Genomic DNA, 23,042 nt, shown 5'->3' with positions numbered 1-23,042 from the left:
AAAACACAGAATCTAAATGTGAAACAGGCACACGGCCGTTGTGTGGTGTCACTGTTCTCACCACCACGTGAATAAATTCACAACAGACTTATGTAACCGAATTTCTGAGCGAACCTTCCTTCTAATTTTGCTGCCTGTGTGGATAGGCAACATTACTGACAAAAAAAAAAAACAACAACTTCTTTTATGTTTTTCCCAAGAGAGGTATTATATTCAGTAGCAGCGTAAGCAAAGCTGAGTGTTTACCCTTCTATTTTGGCGACCCACTCGTGGGCCCGCCTTGCACATGTGTTCACCACATAAGTACGGGTCCGGTCCACTTCAATTGTTGGGAGTGATCGTTATGTGTGGGATTTGAACTCTAAAGCACCTGGTTCAAGTTTGCTCCTGCCTTAGAGCTGACCATAATATCCACTGTCAGTGCACCAAAGCAAAACAGAAGCTTAGTCATAAATACGCACAATATATATAACAATTACTAACCCCCAAAGCGCTTTTACAGTAATTCACAGCTCAAGATCTCTCCGGGTACTGCAGCTGCTTCCCGATAATAATAGTGTTTTCTCCCTTTTCTACCATTTGCCGCAGGGCCATGTTTACTCTCTGGGCTCTACGCTTTCTGCCGCACTGAACTTTGTCATCGAGCCAGAGCTGGAGGCAGAGCTGGGAGAAGAAATCCAGAGGCTGTTGGAGCAGATGCAGGACGAGACGCCTGAGGACAGGCCGCTCCTGCAGGTAAATAGGAGGATGTGGTTTGCAGTTAGATGTCTCACTTCAGCAATTGTGTCCATATGTAAAGTCTTAAAAAGTAGCTTAATGCAAGTGCAAATAAGTGGAACTACACCGATCAGCCACAACATTAAGATCACTGACAGGTGAAGTTAATAACACTGACCATCTTGTGACAATTCAGTGTTCTGCTGGAAAACTTGTGGACCTGGCATTCATTGGTGTGGGTGTTACTTAGACATGTAGCACCCACCTAGACCAGACCAGACACCCCCACCCCATAGCAATGACAGTCCTTGATGGCAGCAGCCATCCCCAGCAGGATGCAGCCTGACAGGCACACACACAAAAACGCTTTAGGAACAACTAAAAAAAAAAAAAAAAAACCATGAAGAACACTGTTGACCTGGCCTCCAAATTCACTAGATCCCAAACTGATCAAGTATCTGTGGGATGATCCACAGAGGCCCCTCCCCTCAACTCATAGGATCTAAAGGCCCCCCACTAAGGACACCAACAGGACACCCTCAGAAGGTCCATGTCCATTCCCTGATGAGTCACGACTGTTTTGGAGACCTACACAATATTATGAAGGTGGTCATAATGTTATGCCTGATCGGTGTATCTTTTACATGTTTAGTCATAAAAGGTGAATTATGAGTTGTTTACCAACCACATAGAGAGGTTATTGTAGAGTAATCTTTCCTAACTTTTAATAATAACTGGCCAGCAGCGCTACATCGTCGCTGCTAATTAAGTCCTTATACAACAAGCCATACAACACCTCCCACTACTAATGCACTGCAGCAACACCACTTTTCTTTTTCTCTCTTTTTACTTATGACTATTAAATGGGCTGCTTGGCAGTACATGAACTGTAGTCAGTGCTCTTGAGCAGCATCAAGTGGAAATACGGTGTTAGTGCAAAACGAAGAATATACAGTAATGATCTTGCAGACGCAGCCCCTTCACTGTGAGTCTGTTAAATAAACTATTCCAAATTAAAATTCAGGATTTCAGAACATTACTAATCATGAACAAATAAAGTAACGACATTTATTCATTATAATAAGGATGAGGAGAGTTTTAGAGAACATAAACCTGTCCATCTGTTGTCTTTTGTCTGACTTTTGCAAACCTGCATGTTTAATTCTCCCACAGGACATCCTGTCCCTGGCTGAAGCCCGGCTGTCTCAAACCTCCTCCGCAGCTGTGTGCCGGAAACTGTCTTCAGTCGGGCGGCGCGTGCTCTCCATTGAATCCGTTTCGAACTTTCAAGGTTGTCCATGTTTAGCCGCGTTCCGCTCAACAAAACAGATCGCAGCCAAAGCAGGTGTCCGCTGCGACTTCTCCTGCCTTTTTAACGGTTGCCTTTTCTTTCTCCGTCCACAGATGGACAGGAAGGCTCCTGGGAGGCGAGGTGGCAGCATTCCAGACCCCGGTGTCTCCTCAAAAGACTGAGCTCAGATGATAACACCAAAGACCTTCCTGATAGTTCTGTCAAATCAAACGGCGTGTCCAGGCAGCAGGTATTGTAATGCTGCTTTCTTTTCTTTTTTTTTCTTTTTTAGCTCGTATGGGGGTTTCATCCACGGGAGTGGGGGGTAGATGGCGGTGGACATTCGCAGTATTTTAGAATTAGGGAGTATCGAATGCCTGCAGTTTACCTGCAAATGCTTGGAGGCTTGCATGAAAGATTCATGAAGATAAACCAGACATTGACCATATTATGCCAGATATCATATGTATTAGCATGTAATGATGGTAAGATACAAACCTGTTTCGTGATGCAAGGAAGTCTTTTAGTAGACAGGGTGGGAGGGGTCGTAATGCGCAGATGGATGATGGGTAGAGGAGTGAGACACAGGCTACCAGTACCGGAAATGAGATAAGTTATGCTCTCTAAGATTATTAGTTAAGTCTTTCATTTCCACTACGGTTTGCTCAGTTATCCAAACTGCATTTCACCCACTGAAGAGTAATTTCTGCCTTCAGCCGAAACGAATGATAATGTGCTCAATCTGCAGCTGTGCGGAGGCTGGGATTCCTCTCTCTGGGCGGAGGACATGGAAAGCAGCGACGGAGACATCCTGAAAGACGAGTTGGACTGCCGATCCCAAAACAGCTCCCCGGTGAGGAGGAGAGCCCAGCTGAGGCCGTGCAGGGTGAGGGGGGCCCTCAACCGCTCCTGCTCCGTGCCAGACTCCAACAACCCTCCTTGTCTGTCCCCTCCCACTCACGGAGATATCAGCATCCCTGTTTCTGACCTCACTGAGATAGGAGCGGACGAACACTTGAGCGCCAAGTCTGCGTGGAGTGACAGGCTTCAGAGACTCAATCGGGGACAATCCTGTGATGCTTACCCATGTAGCGCTGAGTATTGTGGGGAAATGCCACAAGGAAGTGAGGATACAGCAGAGGCTTTATGCATCAGAGAAACAGACACCGAAGAGTGGCCTGAAAGTCAATCTAAAGACTTTACCCAGGACTTATCTTCCTGTACCTCCTGTCAGGAGCTGGATATGGAACAGGACTCTTCTGGGGAGCAGAGCTCAATGAACCACAGCCTTTATATTCCTAATAACCACATGACCAAAAGCATGCTGTGCCTGAATGAAGAATCTCAGGATGAGGTTAGCCACCGCCAGCTGGATTTCAAATCTGTGGTTCTGCCTTTACATCACACACTGCATTTATCATAGCTGGTGAAAGAGAAACAACACAACACTGCACTCTCAGAACATGACACCTTACGGGAGTGTGGCAGTTCACAAATGAGAATAGCTGGATTAGCTGGATTATCTAGGCTTTTCCCCCTTCTCTCACTATTTTAGGTCATCTTCAGAAGAATAAAAAAGAGAGGAGCTTCAGATGTGACATTGTTCAATTGTCATCAGGTCACGTGAAAAAAAAAAAACAAATAAAAGATACTTGATCAGGTTGTATGGTGAGCAGTCCGCTTAAAAGTTCTGAGAAAAAAAGCTTATAAATCGACCTTGAGTTCAGATTAATTTCATCAAATAGTCCTCAATTCATTTACAGTTTATAAGATAGAACTGTAGCTATTTTTTCCATTGGAACAAGCAATTTGAGACAATCTACAGAGAATGGGTGTCATACTAAACAAATGGCACAGAGCTTTATACAATATATGACTAACAATTCATATATTGTATTCGTCAGTATGTAAATAGATAAAGACATTTTTGAATTTGGAAGTTGGAAGATAATGCAAAGCCATCCATATGAAAGAATCAGAACTGGACCTTTTAACCTGATAATAACTTCATAACTTCACCCCCATCATCAGGGAAATTGCTGGGTCACAGTAGCTCAGTTGCACATAAAACACACTTGAGAGCCACAAGTAAAAAGAAAAATGACAAAATAAAGTAAAAAGAAAAATTTAAATTAAACTATGAGTAAAAAATCTCGTAAAACAAAATAAAATAAAATAGTATAAGCAAAAATGTACAAACTCTGCATATGAACAAATGTACAAAAATCCACCAAGACTTCGATAAAATTAAGAAATGGCAGGTTATGGAACGGCGTTGTCAAGAAAGATGGCCATATCTGAATGCCTTTAAAAAGGTAATTTGTAAATTTGGAACATTAAAGTCATGAAAATCCTATTTTTTCAACTGAAGGAATGGAAGTTAGGTCAAAATTGTCAGTGAGCTGACGTCTGTGAAGGTTCTCAGTCATCCAGGTCATGGTATATCCAAAAGGTGTTTTAAAAAGGGCAACTGGATTTGTAGAGTTTTTTGAGAAGACGTTTCACCACTCATCCGAGTAGCTTCTTCAGTTCTAGGGGACTGAAGTTTGAGGTTTAAATAGGAGACTCTACCCACAGAGTCTCCTATTTAAACAAGTCCAGTTGCCTTTTTTAAAATGCTTTCTGGATATCAGTGAGCTGGCGATATGGCTAGCATAAGTGTGTACTTAATTGTTCCACAAACAAACAAACAAACAAAAAAAATTATAATAATAATGAAAAGATATAAATAAAAATATAATTTTCCTTGGGGTGTTATATCACCGTCATCTGCAGTCTCTAAAGTTTTTAAGTGAGTCAGATGTTTGCTTGTTCAAATGTGACCAAAAAATATGCTATTATTTTTACACATGACTGTACTGAGGTCATTATGTTTAATATTATTTAACTCACGAAAATCAGCTGTGCTTTTTAATTCCTGTTGTTACTGATTGCAACTATTTTCTGACCACATCCCAGAGTATTCAAACAACATAATGAGTGCTCGGCAGTAATAGGCCGTGTGGAAGGAACATTAAAAAATAGATTTAAAAAAAAAAACTGAAACTAGAGAACAATTCGTTTAGAGTTAATGAAGCCTACTGAGGGAACAGATGAAACTTCCTTTGCTAATGCAAATGTTATTTTCCATCCAGTGGATCTCTCTAAGAGAGTTACTCACTCGTGGACGGAGGCTGACAGTGAATGAGCTGTGGGCTCTGTGCTACACCTGCCTGTCCTCGCTGCAGACCTACATTGACTTCCCAGGTGATTTAATGCTTCATTCATGAAACCAGAAAGTAACCGTCCCTGCAAGAGCACTTCATTTAAGATGCAGTGCTTACATCAGTGGAGGGACTGCAGAGGGGAATTCCGGAGCAGAGAGAAGAGGGGAATAGAAAAATTGTGCAAATTGTGTTGCATTGTTTTGTTCTGTGCATTCCTCTGTGCAGCTGATTTATTCTTTATTTCCATTAGCCTATTTATGTCTGGACACGGTGTACGTGGGCTGCGAAGGAGAGGTGCTTTTCTTGAAACCTAAAAACATAGGTAGGTTAACTTATTATATTCTCTACTGATGTTTTTTTCCTTTTTAGTCTTTGGTGTAGGAAGTGTGTCTGGACCCTTTGATTAACTTTCAGTGTCTTCTTTGCAGAAACCCGTGATGAATTTTTTCTCGCTCCTGAATATCAGGAGCATGGAATTGTAACAGAAAAGGTGTGTTGGAAGTGTTTTTAATTCTATTTTAAAGTGATCTAATCCCTTGCTCTGACTGTAGGTTATTCCTCTTCATTTGTCTTCTGCCTCAGGTTTGCGTGTACGGGGTCGCTGCTATTCTCTGGGCCACGGCCAAGTTCAGTTTATCACCTAATCAAAAGCTGGCGATGCCTCGCAAACTGAAAAGACTGCTCCTGGAGATGGCTAAGAGGACACCCATAGAGAGACCCACCATCCTTACGGCTAAAAAGGTATTATTATTTTAACACTTCCTCCGGAGGCATGCGCTGCCCGTCCACTTTAATCCAGTTTGCTTCTTCTTTCCTAAACGCCAACCTTATGTGAGTGTCTGGCAAATTATCTTCAAGGCTCTCTGCCTGACACTTGAATGCACAAGAAAGCTCATGTGGCTGCCTCGCTGCTCAGTTTTTCCACTTACCAGGTTTCAAGCGTACAATTACATTTAAGATTCCACAGGAATCTCTGGCTTGAACTCCCCCTTCCAGCAATGTTTCTGTTTTCAGAAAGGCATTATGCAAACAGCCGCGACCCTCCAGAGGACAAGCGGTTTAAAGAAAATGAATGAATTATGCAAACAGCTTGATGAATATATATATACACTGGTCAGGCATAACATTATGATCAGTGACGGGAGAAGTAAATAACACTGACCGTCTTGTGACAATTCAGTGTTCTGCTGGGAAACTTTTGGACCTGGCATTCATTCATGTGGATGTTACTTAGACATGTAGCGCCCACCTAGACCAGACCAGGCACCCCCACCCCATAGTAATGACACTCCTTGATGGCAGCAGCCATCCCCAGTAGGATGCAGCCTGACACAGACACACACACAAAAACATGAACTAAAGAGAACTAAAAAAAAGACATGAAGCACAGCACAAGGTGTTGACCTGGCCTCCAAATTCACTAGATCCCAAACTGATCAAGTATCTGTGGGATGATCCACAGAGGCCCCTCCCCTCATAGGCCCCCCACTAACAACATTCTGTTGCCAGACACCACAGGACACCTTCAGAAGGCCCATGTCCATTCCTCTGATGAGTCACAGCTGTTTTAGAGGCACAAGGGAGACCTACACAGTATTGGGAAGGTGGTCATAATGTTATGCCTGATCTGTGTGTAATTCCAATCCCATTACTCTCAGCTACTTTTTCAGTTCAATTTAGCAAATATTTAATTCTTCACTGAGGCAGTAAACATGGTAACTATTGCCTGTTACACAGCAACCTGTTAGCATTGTCACTGTTAGCATGTGGTGGGGTGGTTAGCTCTTAGCTCAAAGCAGATGAAGGTCTTACCTTGTAATCATTTCTTACAGCTTGGCTTACACTCCCTTTGTAAGAGGCATTTTTTAGACCACTGATAATTTTACTATTTCTTCTCCACTTCAGCATTCAGCTGCATATCTATTGATTTGTCCTTCTGTGATTTATGTGCAGCTTTGGAAAGCACTTTGAATTGCGTTCACTTGAATGAACGTTTCTGGCTGGATTTTGCATATCAATATGCAGATATCACACCTTCAGAAAGGAGCACCTTTCCTAACAGGCACATCATTGTAGAATAAACGCCCTTGTAATTCAAATATAGAAAATCCAATTTGTCAGTACACTTCGTCATTTTGTCAACAAAGTGCTCTCCTAAAATCTGCTCCTATTGTTGTGCCGGCAATGATTCTCTAAAAGTAGCCGTTGGCTGCTCAAACACTTCTATTATTTGAGGGCAGAATTAATTCTGACATTATTGGTGCATGTGGATGACGCGGCCTGTATTGTTAGCCCACTTTCATGCGGATGTGTTCCACAGAGCTGTCGTGACTACTTATCATGTCAGGGGACTGACGCTGAGACTGTCTGGAACAACCTCATCAGCAGAGTTCACCCGGTAAACTCCCCTTTGTCTTGCACCACAGATACACTCTTAATGTCTCCATTTGTTTATTCATTGTATGTTATTCAAGTCAAAGTCTGTTTGTCTCTGTATCCATTCTGTATCTTTGTCCCTCTCGTTTTTTTTTTTTTTTTTTTTTTTTTTAGCCAGCTTCAAAATCCTGTGATGCCGAAGATTTGAGTCCACCTGAAGCTCATGAGCACTCATGTGAAGAATCTGCACAAAACAACAGTGGTAGGACAGCTTTACTTTAATATGGATGACCCTCATGCAATATATTTACCTTGAAACGTACTGTACAGCAAAATTACTAAATATCAGGAAGACCCATGGAAACTATAGATGCACTGTCAGATTGTTTTTGTCTTATAACGGAAACTTGTTTCGCATCAAACTTTACTTTAAGTAGGAGATTCAATAAATGAAATTCCGTGCGATCAGGCCATAGCAGGAGCTCTCCCGAATATTGTGCACATTTTGTGTAGCTGCGCATTGCATGAGACAATATCACTGATATTGTAACTGGGATTATTGTAACTGTGTGTAGGCTTTGTGCCCATGGCCACTGAGAGCCGACTGGCTCCTGTGCCTGGCCCTGTTCCCCACAGCTACCCAGTCAAAAAAGAACTCCAACTCCCAGATGCCTTCACTTCCACTGCCACACACTTCACCCCCATTATCCTGACCAATGACGAGGAGAGCCAACATCTTGGAGCTGCCACTGAAGGGTAGGTTTTTCATGCAGATACTGTTTATTGCTCCACATCATTTTAAAAGCAGTTTTTCCAAAGCTGATTTCGTAATATTTAAAGGAACTGTGTAATGTTTTGGGAAATCTGGTGGACTTCTTTGGTTTCTTGCTGAGGGTTAGAGGAGAATATGTTTAGCTTAGCTTATCACAAAGACTGGAAACTGAAGGAAAATGCTACCCTGGTTCTTCCAGGTTCTAGTTATGACCAGAGACTTTATATAAAGATGTACATGCTGTATAGTCGATAGTTGGAAATATTATATGTCAAATGGGAGTATCGTTTGTGCACAGGCCTTTTGTGTCAGGCAAGCCTGTTGTGGTTCCTGGCAACTTGGGCCAGGTGCCATTAGTACTACTACTACTACTACTAATGGCACCTGGCCAACAAACAGTCCAGTACATACCCTCCATAAAGCTGTTGTCCACATTAAATCCTGCACATCTTAGACGTGCACTTTATTTTTTAGGATTGTGGATGGATTCACAAAAAGCGGAGATCACGTCGAGGAAAGCGGCCTTGGTTTCATCCCACCCTCTGAAGACTCATGTGATGCACACACTCAACCTGACCCACACACACAAGAGTCGACTGACAGTCAAACAGTCGTAACTACATCTTCTACAAATTCCAGCAACAAGATGCTGGTTGACTCTCCTTCTGCTCTCCTAGATATTTCCAGTCTTGAATTTTCTCCTCCTCTGCCATTTTCCACTAACCTCAATGGTTGCGGCGTTTTCAACAATTACCTCTTTCGACAGGATCCCACAACAGGACATTTGTCTTTAGTGCCTGTGCTGGTCAGGGCTCCCGAGACGGTCCCGGGTATGGATATAAATCTCTCTCTGGTCCCGAAGCCTTTGCCAGGAATGATCACAGTTCCAGAGAACACTGAGGGTTCATTTACTGACTGTCTGAATATGCCTGGACCGCAGGAATATGATCCACCACCGTCTTATTTCAGCCCCCTCAAGAATACTTTTTCAAGGGCACACAGTGGACAAAGAAATCCAAGCACACAAGGTGAGAACCAATCTTCTTCGGAGTCCATCTCCCCCAAAGTCCACCCTGCCCTACAGGAGGTGATTGACCTGCTCAAGGGAGAGTTTTCACTTGACGGATACATGGACAATGGACACGAGGACATTGCCATGGGTATGTATCTTTAGGCACGTGTGGTTTCCTTTTATTATTGTTTCATTTGATGCACACAGCAATGGAAGCCTGGAAAACAGCTTTATTGATATGTATGCTTATTGCAGTGATTCCCAAAAGCCAGAGGAAAGGCTGTGTAGTAGCAAACCGGTACCTTAATTGGAATACTATATGTCGTTGCATCTTGAAAAACACATATTGCCTTTTGTTTCTAAGGATTAGTTTAGATAAAATGAAGGAACAGAGCAGTTCAAACAGTTGTGATTAAATTGTGTTTAGCTATAGTGATGGATAGGTAGTTGAAAAAGATAACCGGAGTAATACAATACATTTATAGTATGGATGAGCAGTTGACAAAATTAGCTTAAAGAGAAGTATTTAAATAGTCAGCCAAAAATAAATTAGTTTTACAGTGTAATAAATGTAAATTGTTCAAACAATTAACAACTTATGGAATCAATTTTCAAATGATTAACTCACAGTAACGAATAAACTTTTTAACAGTTCAATAGTTAGCCAAAGTAGCTAACCGATGAAACGTTAAAAATAGTTGTAATGGATGAACAGCTGACAAAGTTAGCTAAAAGAGAATTATTTAAATAGGCAGCCAAAAGTGATGAATTATTTTTTTTACTGTAATAGATAAATAGTTAGCAAGTAACAAATAAACTGTTTAACGGCTCAAAAGTTAGCTGAAGTAGCTAACTGATGAAAAGCTGAAATAGTTAGCTGAAGGGGAATTATTTAAATAATCAGCGAAAAGTAATAAATTAGTTTTTTAATGGAGTAACCATAATGGGTAAATTGTTCAAACATAATTAATAATTAACTCAAAGTAATGAGTAAACTGTTTAACAGTTCAGAAAGTTAGCCAAAATAGCTCATTGACGAAAGGTTAAAAACAGCTTTAATGGATGAACAGCTGACAAAGTTAGCTAAAAGAGAACTATTTAAATAGGCAGCCAAAATGCCATAATGAAGTCATTTTTATAACGTAATAGATAAATAATCGGCCAGTAATAGACTTAATGTTTAAATAATTAGCTAAAAGTAATGAATAAACTGTTAAACGATTCAAAAGTTAGCCGAAGTAGCTAACTGACGAAAGGCTGAAATAGTTAAAGGGTAACTATTTCAGCCTTTAATACTTCAAGATTTATAATAATGTTCTGGTTCTTTTGATTCGGTTCACGTGTTCGTTGCACACATTTGGTTCTCCAGCAAACAAAAAAGTCATTCAGAATTCCACTACAGTAAAAAAACAATCATTACTGTATGTTCCTTTAATACGATTCGCCACATTTAATACAAAGCTTACAAAGTAACTCTCCATCATCCTGTCTGGAGCTGTTGATCTACTCATTTGAAAAATATACTTTTTTTTCTCTTTTCCGAGGGGAGTACATCTTCTCTTTGAAGGACCTCCAGCACCATGCGTTTGCCCGAGTTGTGAGGGAGAGGTTCAGTGATCTGTACTGGGAGGACGACTTGCTGGGTATACTGCACTGCCTGGTAAACTACAGCCCGTCCACAATGTGAGCAGAACTTTTTATTGTCTGTTCTTTTTCTTCAAACAAATTAAAGGTCGTAAAAAAAAAAAAACACAGATTTCTTTCTATATTTGGACCGATCCAAAGTGTAGCCAGAGGCTCTGCTTCGTGTCTGTTTACTCTTGATTTATGAGACATACGCCCGTAATGCTTTGAAATAAGAGTAAACACACTTAAAGGATCAGCCTGTGGTATTTAGATGGGCGTATAAACAGAAATAAAATATAGGATTTATAATCATGTTTTCATGACTACAAATAGTTGTGTTTGATTAACCTTGAATGAGGCCTTTATCCTAACATAAGGATAGGGTCCTTTTTAACAGAGTCTGCCATGTTGCATCCACGTGCTTCTCCAAACCAAACACAAATTCTCTAGAGAGGTCTTTTCTTTTTTTAGGTTTTCCTAAATCTTTGGAAAAGTAGGGGTGAAGGAGGCACATTCACTAGGCTGCCATCTGCAACATCACCACTAGACTGCACTATATCCTACACAATGGACCTTTAAGAAAGATTCATTGCATTAATGCAGCATATGTCATGAATCCATGTTAGGAAATATTAATAAATTAAGTCTCAGTGAAATCACGCGACTAGTGAATGAGGAACGGGTCATTGGTTAGTAAATGTTAACTCTTAATTAGCTGGAATCTGGTTAAGTAGTAAAAGGCATTTTACTATGCAGATGGCGTCCGATGATATCATTATCAGATTTTAGGCCAGGAAATGAGTTGTCACACTGCACACAATTACCAGGGTCTCTAGCATCATTTATTATAATAAAAAATCTGACCAGGAAGCTCAATCAAGTCCTCCTATACTGTAATCTGTGGTTTCTTGGCAAAGCATGTAAAGCATGTAAATACATAAAATACGGCAGTGGGCTCTGGCTTTATACAGAAACAAAACACGAAGAATGTACAGTTTTTGTGTCACTTACAACAGTAGTTTTTTATAAATCACTCTTACTGCAGGGGTGTCAAACTCATTTTATTTGGGGGGCCCGCATACAGCCCAATTTGATCTAAAGTGGGCCGGACCAGTAAAATAATAGCGTAATAATCTATGAGTCCATTTGTTTTAGTGCAAAGAAGAACAAGTAAATTAGGAGAATGTTTACATTTAATGAACTATCCTTCAAAAAAATGAAATTTCGTAAGAATAATAAGTACAATTTGAGCACATTGTGGTCTACTGTTTAGTCCTGGGTCTCTGTGTTGTGTTCTGTCCACTTCTCTTACTAAAACAGTGCACACATTAGGGATAGCAGTTATTTTTATTAAAAAATTGCAGTCTTCTACGTAACTTTGCAAATTCTCGCTGCAGGCCAGATTAGACCCTCTGGCTGGCCGCTTTTGGCCCGCGAGCCGTATGTTTGACACCTGTGTCTTACTACATCTACTTCCTTAAAACGATCAAGACCAAGATGCACTTGGTGAAATATAACTGGCATTACAATTACACTCCGCAACACCGCCACCTTCTGACCACAGTTAGTAACATCAGGCACAATATTGGCAGTCAAGTTCCACTGAGCCTCAAACAAACCAAAACCATGTAATAGCATTTAATAGAAATGAAACTGTTATTAACAATCATATTAAACCACTTTTGGGAATGCATTATGCGCTCAAGATGTGCAGTTTTGCTCCATATTTATTAGTAATTATCTTTTGAATTAAATTTTTAATTGGCTGCTTTGTGGTTTTTGCAAATTGAGATTGAGAAACTGATGGGAATGGTTTTCTGTTTTCACAGTTAGATAATTATTATCAAATAACTGAGAAAAAATTAATAATAATCACCAGATAATTGGATGGTTACGGTTCTAATTTATAGATTATAGAGCAGGCGGCACTTTTTTGTTTTTTCATATTCAAATAATAAGTAAAATTCTGGTGGAAATTAATTCACGTAATAAATGAAAGGTGTAATTATTGGACTACTTGTACCTAAAACTGTTTTTAATCTTTAAAGAAGCGACTGTTTTCAGAGAAAATGCTGTCTAAATCACATCCGAGTAATAAAAAAAGATTATCTGCGTAGTGTGAGAATAATTAACCTTGCTAACGGCTAGTGCAACGCAGTGAGATTTGACTGCTTGTATTCGCATTGTTAATTTATTCAAATGTGGGCCCCAAGAATAGGCGCAGAAAATGATCCGGCCCTTGCTGAACGGGACCTCTCCTCCACTGCACACTTACATATGCATGTTCACCTGTAACCCTAACCCCATGGCCGCCAGCATTCAAATGAGCGTTAATACAATACACACTTCACACGTAAAACTTCAGCCGGCAGCTTAAAAATAGTCCCTATGGTAACTGCTTTGCTTTATTAGTGCAGAGGAGACTGTCTGGCAACGCTGAAGATGCGCTTAAAGCTCCTCCTACTGTACATTGTTACTGATGTGCTGACAATTAGCCCTGGAGGGACTGGGGGTGGGTTAGTTAGTGTATGACCGAACACATGCATACATTCATGAGCAAGCTAAAGACAAACAGAGAGACGTGCCTGCTGTCAGTTCTCTCAGTCATCTTTTTAGTCTAGCCTAGCACGCTTTTCCTCCAGCTGTTGGCTTGTTCACAGAGCTCAGCTGTTGGGTTAGGGTCATTTTCTCTACTTTCCCCGCTGATGCGATCGAGGGAGGACTTTAATCAGACATGGACGTCCTGTTTGTAATAATTTTATGGCTTGATTGGTGTGATTTCCAAGTGTATGACGTGAGTGATGTTGTTTGATGTCTATATTGTGCTGTGTTTTGACATTAAATCTTGTAAAAGCTGCATCTTTGCACATCTCTTTTGTGCTGTTGACCGTGTGTGTTTTCTCCAAATTGCCTGTTTTATTTATTCTTTATAGTTTATAAGGCGCTACCATTGGCAATATTCCTTGAAAAAGAGCTAATTGTCGCCAGCCTTGAGCATGCTGTGTGTTTTTCTCTCTCCTGTGCCCCATGCAGCGGTTCTAATGAGGAGCCTCCATCAAAGGCTGTGAAAAGGGCAGCTCTTACCACACCCTTGGTAGCTGCCGCAGTCTGGAGAGGAAAGGGGGAAGTTTGCCTGCACGGCCGTCTGGATCTGAATGGAAACATTCACACGTCCAGTCCCGTCGCCATGGATGCTTGGGAAGCGACCGAGGCCCGGTCCCGTCGTGAGGAAAACGAAGCTGATGTGCTCGAAGATGCTGAACTAAGATCAGGACAAAGTCAGAACTGTAACGGTCAAGGTAAGAGACTGATTTGCACACATGTCCTTGTTGTTGAGTCAGAGATTATGTTTCATAGTGAAATACAAGTGTTGGGTTGGGTTTAGAAAACTAGTTCAATTTCGGAATATATACTCTGATGAATATCTTACCCAATCTTTAATATCCTTACGTTAATCTTTCTCCAGGAGAACCAACTGTTGCTGCACTGTCAAGTGGTTACATGCGAAGTATGTGATCTAAGTTTGAATGCTAATATTAAAGTAAAATCCAAAGACGACATTATTTATATCTTACGCAATAAAAACTATGAATTGGTATTCACAAAATTTAACATGTTCAATATTGCTACAAGAACTTTAAAGGGTAAACTGAAGTAGCTAGTTATTTGTGAGACACTTATCAGCCACAACATTTTAATTAGTGTGTACAGAACAGAATGAGGTATAAATGACCAATATTTAGTGAATAGAATATTTTCTTTTTTCTTTTTATATATCCTTTCCTATTCCTATTTCCTTTTCTACATTTACAATCATGACACATTACAGATTCACCACAAAAGGTGTGGTTCATGTTGATGTCTGGACTTTATCTTTTAAGATTAGAGACTTTATGTCAGATAACATCTGTGAAACAGCTTTCTGTCAGTCAATTTACCTTGAAGGTGTTGTTTAAATCCACCCTTTTCATAGAGATCGTTCTGCTTCATCGTTGTAAACGGGTGTAACGATGACACCCGCTTTGACACTAGGCGGGGACCTCATGTGGTCTGCGCTGCACATATACCGGGCCATCTGGCTCTGTGTTTACCTGAGGCAGCAGGATGCACTATGGGAAGAAGGCAGGCTGGCAGAGGCGGTGTGGCGCCCCGGGGGCAGCGTTCTGCTCGGAAACCTCGGGACCTGGCATTCATCTGGATGTTGACGTGCGCTACGTACCCAGGCCCTTGTTGGTGGTTGTGACCTCTTTTCAGGAGGGTAACGAGGAAAATGGCCTCTAACTTGCCCCGATTTCAATTCGTTTGAGGGTCTGTTCAGTTCGGTTCAGTTTTATTTATGTGGCATCCGTAACAATACAAATTGTCTCAAGGCGCTTTACAGAATCCGGTCTGAAACCTGGCCTGAAACCTCTAGAGCACGCATGAAGGCGACGGTGGCAAGGAAAACTCTTTTTAGCAGGAAAAAACCTTGAGCAGGACCGAGCCCACATTGAGGGACCAATCTGCCTAAGACCAGTCACTTAGAGACAGAAAATGTCATAGATACATACATCTGACTGTTCTACATGTGGAATTTAATGGTGATACAAATACAATATATAGCTGATGATGTTACAGGACAGTTTGATAATGAATATAAATAAAGTTTGAGACACACAGCAGTTAACATGCTATACAGTAGTACCACAGAACTGCATTACTAGTAACAGAGAAGAAATTAGATAAAAAATTAGAGGACAAGAGCTCGGTGCCAGAGAAAAGAAATTAGAGGATAGGAGCTTGGTGCGAGAGAGAAGAGAGTAGAGGACATGTGCTCAGTGCATCGTCCCCCCAGCTTCCTAGGCCTATTGCAGCATAACTAAGGGACAGGGGCGGTTCAGTCCAGCCCTAACTATAAGCTTTATCAAAAAGGAAACTCTAAAGCCTAACCTTAAAAGTGGAGAGAGTGTCTGCTGCCTCCCGAACCTGAACAGGGAGCTGGTTCCACAGGAGAGGAGTCCGATGTGGGATGGGCTGAGAGAAAAAAAAAAAATATTCAAATTCATGGAAATGCCACCCTACAAATTAACAGGAATTAGAGGGTTATCTGCTAACCTCTTGGCGCCTGACACCCACGGAGGTGATTTGGTGGTACGAGTGGGCCCTACGCAGGAATCCGCTGAAGTGCATAGTGGTGCATTGTTATGCTATTTTACTTGTGCATCACTTATTTACATTTTACAGCTCAGATATACCACAGCAGCAGCAGTGTCTCCTGTTATATTGTTATCAGTCTCACTAAATGATGACATCAGTAATGCAGTACAGGGAATATTTTGCATTTTCTTTTTCCCTTCTCAAATACACCTGAAATGATTTACTTAGAACATTTGTATTTGACTAATATGTCCAAATATATAGTTTCAGAGTTGCTGTCTCTGGTGTTTTGTTATATCGCTCTGTGTTTGGCTGCTGACTGAAGTCACAAGGGCCATGACTGACTGTTGGATGTTGTTCTTAAGTCTGCAGCACATTCATAAGAGTCCAAGGCATGCTAGCAAACCCCGCAGAGGTTTTTTTTTTTTTTTTCCTCTCTTCTGAAACACATTTGCGGCCATTTACATTCACGCACACATATTTGCATGCGCTGTGCTATTAAAATATGCTAGACTTGGGATCTTGACAAACAGGCTCATACAGGATGCAAAGGAGATGAGTTTGGTTTGCCTTTAAGCTCATGCCTTACACAATGGACGCATTGTGCAGCAATGACAGGGTTAGCAACAAATACCCCCAGCAGCACCCTTGAGTCTCCCTCTGTGTGTTTTCTTCACAAATCCAGTTTGTGTTTTTGCTCTCCATGTGACCCAGTCTCCCGTCTCTCCGTCCCTTCTCTGCAATTCCTCCCACTCCCGCCTCTGTTTACCATTCTAGGTGTGAGCGCTGACAGTACGGACTCGGGGGTCATGGAGGGAGGAGATCATTCAGCTGGGGGCAGCGATGAAAGCCCCTCTGAACCTGAGTTTCTGTCGGGCAGAGAGGAAGGGCTGATGGGAGCCCACGACGAGCAGATGAGCCCGGACTGCTCAGAGGACATGGAGGATAGTGATTCCCTGGCGTCGGAGCGACTGCTCTCCCCCGGGTCTAGAGCAGAGGGTCCGGGGCTCAGTTTCAGCCCGGGCTGGGCCTTAGCCTTCCTCGGAGAAGATTGTTTTAGTCCGGAGATCATTCAGTATGCAGTGAATCTGGGACAGCACACAGGTTCGCCTTGTCTGGATGTGAAGGCACAGGTGGGTGAATGCGTGAAAACTACTCACAGTGAGTCAGGTTTGACCTTAACCATGTGTTTGAACAAACAGCAGGCCGCATGATTTATTCATTCATTTTTATATACCACTTGGAAGAGTACGCCTTGTTTACGTCATGCATGTTGAATTTTTTATAGGTGAGCAAAATAGAAATAACAAACTTCGTTTTCAAACTTTGCATTGTCTCGACTTTATGAACCACAAATTGACTGCGTTTAATTCACTATTTTTTTCAGCTCACTTCCATTCAGGCCTTAACCTGGTCAGGATTTTTGAATAAGTGCAACAATTATTCTCATATCTGTAATGAAGTGGGCCACGGTCGGGCTTTGGGGTAAATAGAACGAGAACATGTGGGGGACTTTAAGATAATTGGCGTATTATTCTCTCCAAACTGGATCTGAATATTAATATGTTGAACTTAGCCCTTGGCAGAGGAAGCTATTATCATTCGCAAAAGAATATTAATGAATAGCCTTTGTGTTTGCACACTTTGATGGCACCACCGCCGCCTCAGACGGGTCCGTGTTAGAGCTAATAACACACCTTAAGAGCCGTGCTGCTGCGACTTTTCTCTCAGTTCACTTCAAAAGAGCTGCTGTGTGCCGTTGCCACGGCGAAGAAAAGGGAGGGAGAGAGCCCCGTACACACTGGAAACACCCGATGGCTTCTTTCACTGGAAGCATGTGGTGCAATTTTAGGGCCTTTGTGTCATTCTGTGCCGTTTCCTTTGAACAGGAACTGCAGCAGCAGCTGGTGATTGAAACAAGGAATCTAAAGAAAACAAGAAATTTCTACCAAAAGCTGATTCAACAGGAGAGGAAAAACAAAGGTCTGGTGCTCATTTTACATGTGAAAAATACAGTCTTTACCTGCAGTATGACCCACAAAACATTGTCCGCGTCTTTTCTCCCAAAGGCACTGAGAGCAAACTGATGGTCTCCAAACTCAAGTCCCAGCTCGAAGAGCTCAGATCCAAGGTGGTCTTCTTGGATTGTGTGAAGAAATACCTTGAGGTACTGACGGTTCACAACACTTCTTTTTTCCTGTGCATTCCCTAACAATGTAGTTCCTCTAGCCTTTGATATAATCTCTATCTCCTTTTTTCTTTTTTTTTTTTTGTAGATTTTGAGTGTGGACCAGTGGGGTTTGGAGGTTTCATTACTGCCCTCTTTGGCTGTCAGCGGACCTGACGCTTTGGATCTTCACTCTTCCGAAGACTCGTCTATTCTGAGCTTTGGTACCAGCAAAGGGAAGACCACTCTTCAGGCTGGATCTCCTCTGGGCCTCATGGCTTACCTCTATGCCAGGTACCACATGAGCACTGAAATTTCAAGCCGCGTTTTCGGTATGAATGCTGATAAAGTTGGGCAGTCCCTGTGATACGAGGTTTGCGATGAATTATTTACACTCCCTGCTGCTTTTGATGTGTCCAACTAAGGACTGGCCCTTCGCCAGTTACAAAAAAAAAAGAGAATCTTAAATGTTCACTTTTTGTTTCCTAAAATAAGGCTCAAAGCATAGCTCAAATATCTCAACCATTCCTTGGCAAACGGATGTATGGTTGACCTTCAGAGCGTGAATCATAAAGACTGTGGTGTTCCCTAGACTCCAGCAAATGAATTTGTGTTTTCTTTTGTGCTCAGATGTAATTAGCACTTATAATAATGCAACAGGGCCAGTCAGCATGCATGTGTCAGCATTTAATTCAAAGCACCATTATCCCTAAGTACACACTCGCACGGCGCTGCTAGCACGGCTGCACACTCGTAATCGTGTTAATACACAGTTAAAGGGACAGCTTTGGGTTATTCCATATGTTCTATTGCTAATTCGTCGCGCTACAGGTCCAAACCAACAATCTTTATTCTCTGCTGTAACCATTAGGGCATTTGAGTGTGTTAAGACTTCCCCCTCGCTGTGATTTAGACTCTCTGCAAACCTTTGCTAGAGTTTATCGGTGCATGTACAGCAAACACATTGTCGCTGGGTAAACCGCAATCTTCTACACCTTCATTTTGTTATTTACTTTTTATTTGCTTCTCTTCCTCACCCACACACTCTCTCTCTCGCTCTTTTAATTTCAGCCACATTGATGGTTACGGCTGAATATGCTTTGCGGCTCTAAAGTCTGGCATTTATGTGTTTGCCTTGTATCCGTTGCCATGGGAAACAGCATCAACAATTAAGGAAACAAGGCTCTGATCCAAAAATTTATTTTAAAAACTTTCACCCTTCTGCTGCCTCAAGCTGAAGCTGCCTTTACTTCTGGGGGGACTGTCAAAGGCTTGTTTTCAGTTTAAGTCCCCAGACGTTGCCTGCTTTCACAACTTCTTATTTTTATTAGTAAGCCGCCGATTCATCGAAACATAGGGGATCTTCATGAATTTCCATTTGTCTTGAAGCTCACATGAGGCCCACCACTAACAATGTTGTGATTTTGGAGAATTTAGTTCCGGTGTGACTACTCCTTCACACTGAAAGGAGCCTTTAAAGTAATTCTGGGAACCTCAGCTGGATCCACCCCCTGGAAATATTTTTGAAACTGTTCTGTGCACAACAAAGTTGGAGAAGATCCATACGTATGACGCCATCGTGTTTGATGGTGCTTGAAGGGTCCCCCCCAGGAGGAATTGATTCAAGTTGCTGCTCACTCTTTGGAAATAACATATTATGCTCTATTAATCACGTGCTTTCATGTGTTATCGTGTTCCTTTATTGTCAGCAGAGGGGCTATTTATCATTTTTACTACACTGAGATATTAAACCATGTCGGTTTCTGAATGTCTTTCAGTGTTGCCGTCGCTATTTCTTCACAGAAATGCTGCTGTGGAGGGCTACATCCAGCAGTTCTTGTATACGTACCGTTTCTTCAGCACTCCTGAGCAGCTGCTGCAGTTCATAATGGATAAATTCATCAGTGCAGCAAGGTACTGTATATCCAGTAGTAGCTTGTTACAGCACAAAGAAACTGCTTAGCGCAGTGCAGTATGCTCTCCAACCTCAGCGATAAACGACACAACATGATGCACAATAGAACATACAGTAGGTTTGAAGAATGATGTTTGTTTTTCCTGCCAGGGAAGGTCCGGAAATGACAGGCGACGGTCAAAGGATCTTCCATCGCAGTTTGGACCTGCTCCATTTCTGGATAACGGACTGTAAATCTGTGGACTTCACACCAAACTCCAGTCTCATGGATATGTTAGAAAACTTCCTTAATACTGAGGTAGCCACACATGTACATTCTGATGTGAACTTTACAAGAAATACTCTCAGAATTTTGTTCTTGAAGAGACTGTACATAAATATGGACAATTCGCCACTTCCTTGCAAACTGACGCTATTTTCCCAGAGATCTTGCAGGTTTAGACTTTAGTTTGCATGAGTGAAACCATCCTTGAAATAAAATTATTTTACGTGTATTTTAGTGTTTTAGTTTTAGTCCCATCCACTAACATGGAGCGGGTGGAACTTATGACCTATATTGCAGCTAGCCACCAGGGGGAGCTCTCCTTGCTTTGTTTTCACTTTTGAGGAGCTGTTCCACCACCCATCTTTATACAGTCTATGCTCCTAATAAATTTCAAGTCTCCTCCTGATAAAAGCACTGAATATGAAGAGTGGTCAGATCCATTCTGCAGTTTACTCATTTCATTTTTCCCACAGGTGATTCCAGTAGACAGCCAAGGAGAGGCCCTTCTCGCAGGTCTCCACAGCCTCCACAGTGTCTCCAATACAAGTCAAGTCCTAGGAAGCCTAATCTGCTTTGATATAGATGACGACTCAATGTGTTTGCATTCATCTACTGAGGATCTTGGCAGAAAGGTCAGCATTTGATTTATTCACGTTGAGTCCTGTTTAGTTCCAACTCGATCTCTATAAACAAATATCTGCATGCGAAGATGCAGAATATGCCTCTGGCGTTAAGTTTACGGGTCAGCCGTCTCTACAGCCCATCCTGATGAGAACAGTATTCCAGAAACACCTTTAGGGCATTTCTTCGAATTTGCCACAAGCATCCACTTAGACTCAAAAAGGATTTAAAGGTTCAAATATAAAAGGTCACTGTGACTCTCATGCTCCCTGAACCACTCTTTCTTAATCTGAGCCCCATGAATCCTGACATTGTCATCTTGGAATATGCCCGTGAACATCAGGGAAGAAAAAAATCCATTGATGGAATAACCTGGTCATTCAGTATATTCAGGTAGTCAGCTGACCTCATTCTTTGGGAACATAATGTTGCTGAACCTAGACCTGAGCAACTGCAGCAACCCCAGATCATAGCACTGCCCCCACAGGCTTGTACAGTAGGCACTAGGCATGATGGGAGCATCACTTCATCTGTCTCTCTTCTTACCCTGATGCCCCCATCACTCTGGAACAGGGTAAATCTGGACTCATCAGACCACATGACCTTCTTCCATTGCTCCAGAGTCCAATCTTTATGCTCCCCAGCAAACTGAAGCCTTTTTTTTCCCGGTTAGCCTCACTGATTAGTGGTTTTCTTAAGGCTACACAGCTGTTCAGTCCCAATCCTTTGAGTTCTCTTTTCATTGTACATGTGGAAACGCTCTTACTTTCACTATTAAATATAGCCCTGAGTTCTACTGTTGTTTTTCTTCCATTTGATTTCACCATTTGATTGATCAGCGATCACTTAAAAGTTTAAAGAATTAAGAAAAAAGACATCTTATGGGATAAAATGATAAAAGGATGACATGTTAAATCCAAAAGGTCAAACATTTGCTTCACTGTAGTGTCTTTTCTGCAAAACTGTTATTAAATTCCTTCAAAGTTTTCACTACATACTATGTATAGTATTATGTGAGTCTGGACAATCATACAGCTTCTGTATATGTAAACTTGGTCTTACAGTTTTTAAACAAAAATCTGTTACGCTCTTATTACATTCAGTGTATTTACTGTTGAGAAACAACATCTCATTAGGCTGTCTCTTTCCGACGGTTCCAGTGGAGGATTTCACGCGTGGTGGAGCCCTCTGGCTCCGTGTCCAAAGAGAAGGCCTTCTCCATTGCTGCAGCCCTGCCCGCACCCTGCTACGGCTCCCTGATGGACGACCTCTCCGGCGTTTGCCTGCACAGTGAGGAGCGGCTCCCCTTCAGCCAGAATGAATACAGCGCCCAGCACATAGCACAGCAGCTCACCCTCCTGCAACAGGTGCGTTGTTGTTGTTACCTCTTCGAACCACTAGAGGGAGCCATGTCTCCACAAATGCACAGGAAAGAACTGTCAACTCATGATTTTAACTGTGGATTCCAGGAAATATTCCAAGGATGTCATCCGGTTCATTTCCTCAACTCCAGAATGCAAGGAGTAAGAGACAAAGTCCTGACCCAAAACAAGTGAGTATAATGCCATGCATGTAGGCATAACAGAAAAGACAAAGGTGTCATTACTGTGGTTTTGTTCCTAGATGAGCAATTTAAAATATATTCAGTGCTCCTTGGCATAGATCACAAATGTCTGGCAGCCTATTGGAATGATTTTTTTGGTGGAGCATATAATTGCTTCCTCAAGCATCCAGTGACCCCCTGTGACTGTTGCCGAAGCACTGCTAAGATTATTTCTAAGTCTCTCCACTGATTTTTCGACTTTTTTCGCCAATCTGTATGCACAGTCCACTTCCCGTATTACAGTCCGTCTTTGCCCCTCCTCAAATCAAAGTTTTATATGATTTATTATACATTCCAGTAAATGTGAACGTCTTAGAATAACTGATTCGCCCACG

The 23,042-nt window shown here is 41.8% G+C and overlaps 1 protein-coding gene across 1 annotated transcript in view; it reads left to right on the top strand.

Moving 5' to 3' along the window:
• Window positions 1–23,042, top strand: part of kndc1 (kinase non-catalytic C-lobe domain containing 1) — a 46,849-nt gene that overhangs the window by 12,797 nt on the left and 11,010 nt on the right. Inside the window, exons 4-26 of the mRNA XM_084561342.1 lie at window positions 589–735; window positions 1,891–2,008; window positions 2,122–2,258; window positions 2,757–3,362; window positions 5,143–5,254; window positions 5,465–5,536; window positions 5,643–5,704; window positions 5,797–5,955; window positions 7,535–7,612; window positions 7,765–7,852; window positions 8,166–8,346; window positions 8,837–9,522; window positions 10,919–11,057; window positions 14,034–14,299; window positions 16,914–17,269; window positions 18,026–18,119; window positions 18,206–18,303; window positions 18,413–18,597; window positions 20,107–20,217; window positions 20,369–20,516; window positions 20,957–21,115; window positions 22,265–22,471; window positions 22,574–22,656. Of these exons, the coding sequence (XP_084417468.1) occupies window positions 589–735; window positions 1,891–2,008; window positions 2,122–2,258; window positions 2,757–3,362; window positions 5,143–5,254; window positions 5,465–5,536; window positions 5,643–5,704; window positions 5,797–5,955; window positions 7,535–7,612; window positions 7,765–7,852; window positions 8,166–8,346; window positions 8,837–9,522; window positions 10,919–11,057; window positions 14,034–14,299; window positions 16,914–17,269; window positions 18,026–18,119; window positions 18,206–18,303; window positions 18,413–18,597; window positions 20,107–20,217; window positions 20,369–20,516; window positions 20,957–21,115; window positions 22,265–22,471; window positions 22,574–22,656 (4,292 nt within the window). The remainder of the gene's footprint in view (window positions 1–588; window positions 736–1,890; window positions 2,009–2,121; window positions 2,259–2,756; window positions 3,363–5,142; window positions 5,255–5,464; window positions 5,537–5,642; window positions 5,705–5,796; window positions 5,956–7,534; window positions 7,613–7,764; window positions 7,853–8,165; window positions 8,347–8,836; window positions 9,523–10,918; window positions 11,058–14,033; window positions 14,300–16,913; window positions 17,270–18,025; window positions 18,120–18,205; window positions 18,304–18,412; window positions 18,598–20,106; window positions 20,218–20,368; window positions 20,517–20,956; window positions 21,116–22,264; window positions 22,472–22,573; window positions 22,657–23,042) is intronic.

The sequence above is a fragment of the Chelon labrosus genome (genome assembly GCF_963514085.1).
Source record: "Chelon labrosus genome assembly, chromosome: 15".
Taxonomy (NCBI): domain Eukaryota; kingdom Metazoa; phylum Chordata; class Actinopteri; order Mugiliformes; family Mugilidae; genus Chelon; species Chelon labrosus.
This window is presented reverse-complemented; position numbering and strand designations above follow the sequence as displayed.